Raw genomic sequence first — 7,365 nt, forward strand, 5'->3', positions numbered from 1 at the left:
TTTTCATTATCCCACAGCTTGGTAAGATTTGTACATAAGAGTTAAAACTTAGACAAATAACCTAAAAATAACATTATTATTACTATCATAATCAAATATTTAGCGAGTTATCATGAAAATGAAAGTCCACTGGTCACTCTTTGTTTTTCTCCTTTCGACTCGCAAATGCATTGAAAGTCGAAATAGTAAGCTACCAATTATTGCTTAAGTTTTTCAAACAAAGACAACATTGTCACTACTGTATACTGCCGTTTCGGTATCACATTTGCGAAATCCCGTGAACAATGCGTCCTATTTTGCGGAGTTTGGGGTTATAAAAGCGAATCGATTCCCGTTTGATGCTATCAATCGTTGTGCTGTATCAGTAAGATGAACTACTTGCTGGCACTAATTGGCGCTCTGTGCCTCGTGGGCGGAATCCACGCCGATTCACTAACCGACACGATCAATGGCAACTTAACGCTTCAGTTAACAAATTTTACCACTTCGCTTACAACGATAAATGCCACGATCACCGCTGCGGATAAAAATACTATCAAAGCTTGGAACAATTGGGGCAACACGTCCATAAACAATTTAACAGCTATTTATAACCGCTTCAAAACCTACCCCATTGATTTTACCTCACTAACTAGTGTTATTTCTAGTCTTACTTTTACATTAAACACTTCGCAACCCACGCTTTTCGCGAGTGACACTTCGTTGTTCAGCAGTTATGCACCTCAAATTTCACAGCAAATTAACGATACCGGAAGTTTGCTTCTTACGGCTGCTGCCAACATGAGTTCGCAAATAACTTGCACCAATGATTTTGCTGCCAGCTGCTATAAGAAATATGGTGCTAATCTAACCGCCAGCCCGATCTTACTGAGTCGTTACGTGGGCTGTGTAACAGCAGAAAATACACGCATCGCCAACATTGGAATTAACGTCACTGGTCAAATCAACAGCACTATGGCCACGGTGCAAACCTACCTGAATTTGCTAAACATTTGCAATATACCAACAGCCGCATCCTTAGCTTCATCACAGCCACCATCTCTTCAGTGCTTGACGACGGTATGGAAACATTTTCACCCATTATCATTTCCACAACCAATATATTCTATTTTTTACAGTTCTTGAATAATCTAAGCCGTTCGCAAATTACCTCTTGGGGGAGTGCAGTTGACTCCGTCCGTTATCAGCAAAACTACCTGGTTTATTTCCGAATTCAACGGTGCGCAAAACTTGTAAGTTTGGACATCCAGGACGCGGTAGCCCGCGTGCAGAACAGTTTTACATCATGCTTATCCACGGGTGTTTGAGGATGCTACCATGTGAAACATCTAAATAACGGCAGTGAAGTATTCAATAAAATAAAATCAAAAAATGCTTTGACAATATCGACATACCGACACATAATTCAAACAAAACCTGATTCTAGTCCTTATTCTTGCGCTCAACAAATTTCTTACTCCACGTTACATATCGTGCGTTACAAACTCGCTATAGGCTTGACGAAAGATTCGAGAATTCTAGTAGTTTTTCCTGTGTTTTGTAACAATAACGGTGAACTGTTGTCCCTTTCACAGATGTTTAGTCTTCTATGAAAATCGTCTCATAATCATTTTCTTACTTAGAAGGTCTACAAAACGTCCTATACTTTTAGAATATCTGATGTAAAGTTTGACAATCCTAATGACAAATCAGTCCTTTTTTACCCAAAAATCCCACGCTTGGTAATGATATCGAAACTTTGCAAATAACGGCAATGATACCCAATTGCGCAGTAGTAGCTATGAAAGTAATTACCGTAAGCCGGGGTGAGATTATGCCATACAAACCCATCGTTTCTCAGCCATCCCATGGTGAGCACAACTCCAATGCTTCTTGAATAAGCTTTCTCAAATACTTACCCAAGAAAAACAAGTCTTCGGACCCCGAAGAGATGGCTGACAAGTTTCGGGGTGAGATGGCTCAATCTCATCCCCACTGGCACAATCTCACCCCGGCTGACGGTATCTCATGTTATCGCTATGCAGAATTAATTCCCCAACGACCCATGTATTTCAGGAGGGATTTCAATGTAGTGCAGTGAGGTATCGGTCGTGAACAGAGATATATGATAAAAAATGAAACACTATCACACAGCCGAGAGTAATTATTTTACAATGTGACCAGTTTTTGAACACATAATTTTAGAGGGCCTATTTACTCCACTAGCCCCTTTTTCAAAAACTTCAAATTGCGCAAACTATTGCATTATTGCATCAAAAAATATAAGCTGAAATTTACAGCCCAATTGAATGAAATCGAATTTAACGGAGTTTTACTTCTCGCACAATGGGTTTAAAACGTTGTTCAAAATCGTGTTATAGAAAAGTTAGATTTTTTCACGCATCTTATAACGGTGCATTTTTTTGTATATGACACATTCTAGCGTAACGCGACACAATGAGGAACCGGCTTTGCTGTACATTTTAGGCTGAATATTAGAAACTAGCTTAAAAAGCATATGATTAAACAGGTCGTAAATAATGCCAACTAAATGTATTTTCTTATTACGGGTTGGTTTAGCAATTAAGATAGTTGTATCATGCACTTCAACCCGATACATTTTGTAACGCGACACCATCGCTGAATTTCGGTTTTTCAACCTTCGATGGCATACGTTCAGATATCTGCTCTGCTGTAAGTTCTTGAACCCTAGTTTCTTTTAGACATTTGTTCCGGAGACAAAATCCAACAAAATGACATATTACAACATAGAAAACACTGAATTTTCGGCGAAACGTTCCCAAAAACATTTTGGTGTGTCAATGGTGTCGCGTTTCGCGAAACAGTCTCCTGCAAATGGTGTCGCGTTACGAAAATGCGAGCTTTGTAAATGTGGGCATCATGATTAGTTTTTAGTCATACTATCTTCGACAAAGTTGTTGTTTAGGTTAATACCAATAAGTTTATGCTATGACATTTACATTTAGTTCAAAGTTACGACGATGGGGGCGTTTCAGATTTATATTATCTAACCACTAATCGAACTGAGAATGGTTTCCTTCATAAAAAAGATTCATTCAGATTTTAACCTTTTTTTAAACAGTTTTCCTTTAAGTCAAGGGGAAACAAGTAGTTTACTGCCGTTCCAAGCATAGTTGTCCCAGCGTGCATAAGGTTTGTGTAAAACATGGGACAACTTGGAACGGCAGTTTATGCAAAGCTATCACTCCGCACCCTCCACTTTTCGACTGGCAAACAAAAATAGCTGTATCTTTATGAAACATGGGGCCCTTTCACTGAACCTCGGCGAGCAACTCGTCTCGTTTGGATTTTTCTGCTGCAATTTTACTCAAAATTGCACTCAAATTGCAAATTTGTTGAAGTTTCCAAGAAAAATAATATCAAAATGTACTTGAAGTAAGAAAAGATATGTGAAAAACACGAATAAATCCGTTTTTTTTGGGGTTTGTTGTTGCTTTATTTGGATTATTAGGTAGTGTCGTAACCATTTGGTATTGAGTGAGTTTGGTAGGAATACTGTTAATTTATAATACACTGGGGTCTTTTTTACGCGGGTTATTTTTATGCGTTTTTTTTATACGCGACTTTTTTTGCGCGATTTTTTACAATAACGCGGATTATTTTTACGCGGTTTCTTGAAATAACGCGGATTATTTTTACGCGATTTGGAAGATTATTTTTACGCGGTATTGAATAAGTTTAGTATAAGTAAATCCAATAAAGTAAAAATCAATCTTATGGTTCATGACAATAAGATATTCTGTTTTATTAATCTAAATAATGCATATTTTTAATATATTTGCTATTATTATCAAAAAATAGGCAATTTCCGTTAATTCGGGAAGAAGGAACAAAAATACGACGATACGAGTCAGGGTCGTTGCGATTCTGTTCAAGAAACGAAAGCTTAAACATGTAGCAAAATTATTATAAAAAAGTTATTGTCATGTTCTTCAACGAATTTTCATTATAGAAGCACTTAAAACTCATTTTGTTTGTTTCGTTACCATTTTTATATCATTTTTCAAGTTTATATTTACTTACGTGCCATTATTTTCAATGGGATCTTATCATTGAATGGAGTTTTTTTACGAGAATTTTTTAAATTACGCGGTTTTTTCAACGCGGTACAACCAACCGCGTAAAAAAGACCCCAGTGTATACCTAGAGTTTGATGAGTTTGAATAAATGTTGAATAGCTTTTTTTTATTGCTTTATTAAGGTGGCTGTCAGCCACAAGCTAGTTCGCCACCGTGTGTTGAAAAGGTATTATTCAGCAACTTCCCAAGGAACGAAGTGAAGTGTAATTGGCCTGGTTGTTTTCGTGTTTCGGAGGTTTAAGCATTGAAGAACAACGAATTTCCATCGTTTGATATTTAGGTATATCGTTTGGGTATAATACGTTTTCAATTTTTGACTAGAAGTAAAAACATTGCCAGAGTATATGTAGTGTACGTGAGGTTTGTGTTTTATTCTCTGTCATGTGGCAATGATTATTGTTGATGTGTTTTTCGTAAAGCATTATTTACGCCTTAAAGCAAAGGAAACTAGACACTAAACCTAGCAATTGAATGAATGGCTTAAGAAACAGCATAGGTCTATTTGAGATTAAAATAGTCAAATACACTGTTTTACACTATCTTTAAAATTATAATTTAATTGCTTTCCCATAATTTATTTTAATTTCCAAGCACAAAGATATTTTTACATTTTTAATGTTATCTGAAAACCATTCCAGTAATTTCCCATGGGTTTCCATTGGCATTGAATATGTAATGATCTAATTCCAGTGAAAAGCAAACTCCTCACTTCAAGGTGGATATAATTTGATGCAGATGACTATTATTCATCATTATTCCATGTTGTGTTATCAATACACACTGACAAGAGCTCAAAAACTCGTTTTTGGTAACTTTATAAAAACACATAAAATTTTTGTAACGCGACACCATAAATTTGAACCTATTGTAACTTTGAGTAGAATGCACTAATTTCACATACCAGCATATGCTAAGAAAGGTCTCATTGAGTACTAAGAAAATCCTGAATACTACTTTTCTACAGTATGTAACATTTGCACAATACGAAAAAAACTACTATTTTTGTAACGCGACACCATAATAAAAGACCTGTTTTTCAATGACCTACCAGTTGAATCTACAAAATAGCAGCAACAACTGCGTTTAGGCTATGAAAACGTCCATAAAAACCCTTTACTTTCTGATGTATCACATGCCCATAGCTTCAAAATAGTATCAAAAATATGCTATTTTTAAAAATAGTGTCAAAACTATGATTTTATTAATCTTTTATGAGTGCTTTAATTCACTCATTTAGTCAAGTTTTGCATGTAAATTCAAATGAAACAAACGTTTTCCGTGAAGTTCAATTTATCCTCTTTCTGGGTCAAATATGCAGTTTGAAATTTTGATGTCTTGGCGTAGAAGAGTTAGGAATGTGTTATATATCAAATGAAAGCTCTTAAGTTGCGCTAAAAAACGTATTATTTGGATTTTGAACCTAGATCCGGTAGTGAGAGAAAGGTAGCTGTGAAAATCACCATTTTTTCAGTAAAATGCGAATTCCTTATCATGTTACATCAGCCACTTCCAAAAACCGCCATTTTGTACCCTTGAGAGGGTGGAATAAACGTGCCAATTTTCAGGAAAATCGATTGGGTTTACTCTGAGATATAGTAATTGTTAGTTTTCAGCAGAAGAAACCAATTTTTGGCGGACTTTTTTACCTCACTTACCTCTTTTGAAAAATCTGGAATTATGCAAAATATTGTGCTATCATATAGAAAACAAACCCTGAAAGTTTCAGCCCGATCGGAGAACCTCGATACAATGTAAAGGTGGTTTAAATGAAAAATAAAATGATTAGGAAATGAAAAATAAAATGGTAATTAAATAAATTTAGTGAATTTTTATCAGTTTCATCAGCGTGGACAACGAGGATGAAAGGATGTATTCAGTGAAAAGATGGTCACTGAATTCGTTCTTTTTAAACACTCACTAACTTGAGCTTTTAGTGCCCAAGCCCACCTTTAGACGGGCGTCAGTAAACTCACTATAAATAGTGATCAAATACTTTAAAAATGTTTGAACAGATTTATAGAGATTAGTGAGTAGAATACAAAGATGATGTGATATTGATTTTGTTGTATTCCAGCAGCTTGACTGAAGTGAAGGCGCAACTTAATTCTAAATTTTTGAACTGTTGAACTTTTTGAACTTTTTGAACTGCTGTGTTATAACGAAAATTTGTGCATAGGGGTTTTCGAGTACGGTGAGAGTTCTACATGAGCATATTCTTGGTAAACTTGGAATGTTATAACATGATCGTCGTGCAAATTTGTGGACTATAATTTTTTTTTTTTTTAAATAGAAATTCGAGAGTTGATTTTTTTTCTGCAAAATGTTGTTGTCCTTTGTTCTCTACTAAAGTCGCTTTTTACAACTGTGCGAGAAAAACAGTGCGCATTCTGGTATTACCTCGAAAAAAAAATTTCTATGAAAAGCAGACTAAATTCCAACTGCGAATATAAGTGGAAAACAGGAAAAATAAAACAGTCGAGCAAATTGGGTAACATTCAGAAATAAATTACCGCTGAAATACTGAATTTTCTTGAAAAAGAGGCCAAAAACCCGTGTAATTATGAGTTATATTTATGACAGCGGACAAAAAAAACTGTTACTACTGCTAGAAAAACTCTCCTTACCAAAAATAATGAAAGTGGGTACCAAATATTTGATATAAATAGAGTAAGGAATGGCATAATCAGTGGGACCTTTCTTTCAGTCGAAGGAAATGAGAATCAAACTTTTGAATTTTGATCAATACCAACAATTCCAATAACGGAAACGGTTAAACTGGTCGACAAAAGCGAAAAAAGTTGCCCTAAAAGATTGTAGCTTTCTAACCATTCCTGTGAATTGCCCCTGGTAAATGCTTCTGAAGACTGCAGAGTAATTGCTCGCTGGCTTACGGGAAAGTCACCTAAGTCTCCGAGTTATCTAAGCTAGAAGCACCAAAATTAACAGGAATAGTTAAAAAGCTATAATCTTTCTTTGTGTTCAGTTTGAGCTCTAGAGCAAAATCGGAGTTTACCAGTGTTATCCAGGTGTCTTACGAATCCACAAAATATCGTTCATCACAGAAAACTTATTTTCAAAGTGAAAGTATACAAGCAAAGTGTATCAAATACACGAGATGTTTATATCCTCTCATCAATAGAAATTCCAAACTTTGTTCAAAGAACAAACTTTTGATTTACAAACAAATTTTTAGACCAGCAATGCTTTATGCTGTACCGATCTGATCAAGTTGTTGTTTAACAAGGAAGAAAACGCTTCAAAGGAT

General features: G+C 35.5%; 1 protein-coding gene across 1 annotated transcript; it reads left to right on the plus strand.

Annotated features, from left to right (window-relative positions):
- Positions 1 to 355: 355 nt before the first annotated feature.
- LOC129723350 (uncharacterized) lies at positions 356 to 1,389 on the plus strand. The gene is made up of 2 exons (XM_055677527.1): positions 356 to 1,059; positions 1,119 to 1,389. Exons 1-2 carry the CDS (start codon positions 370 to 372, stop codon positions 1,305 to 1,307), a joined length of 879 nt encoding a protein of 292 aa, XP_055533502.1. The 5' UTR covers positions 356 to 369; the 3' UTR covers positions 1,308 to 1,389.
- Positions 1,390 to 7,365: the final 5,976 nt, after the last annotated feature.

The sequence above is a fragment of the Wyeomyia smithii genome, chromosome 2 (assembly GCF_029784165.1).
Source record: "Wyeomyia smithii strain HCP4-BCI-WySm-NY-G18 chromosome 2, ASM2978416v1, whole genome shotgun sequence".
NCBI classification, from domain to species: Eukaryota; Metazoa; Arthropoda; class Insecta; order Diptera; family Culicidae; genus Wyeomyia; species Wyeomyia smithii.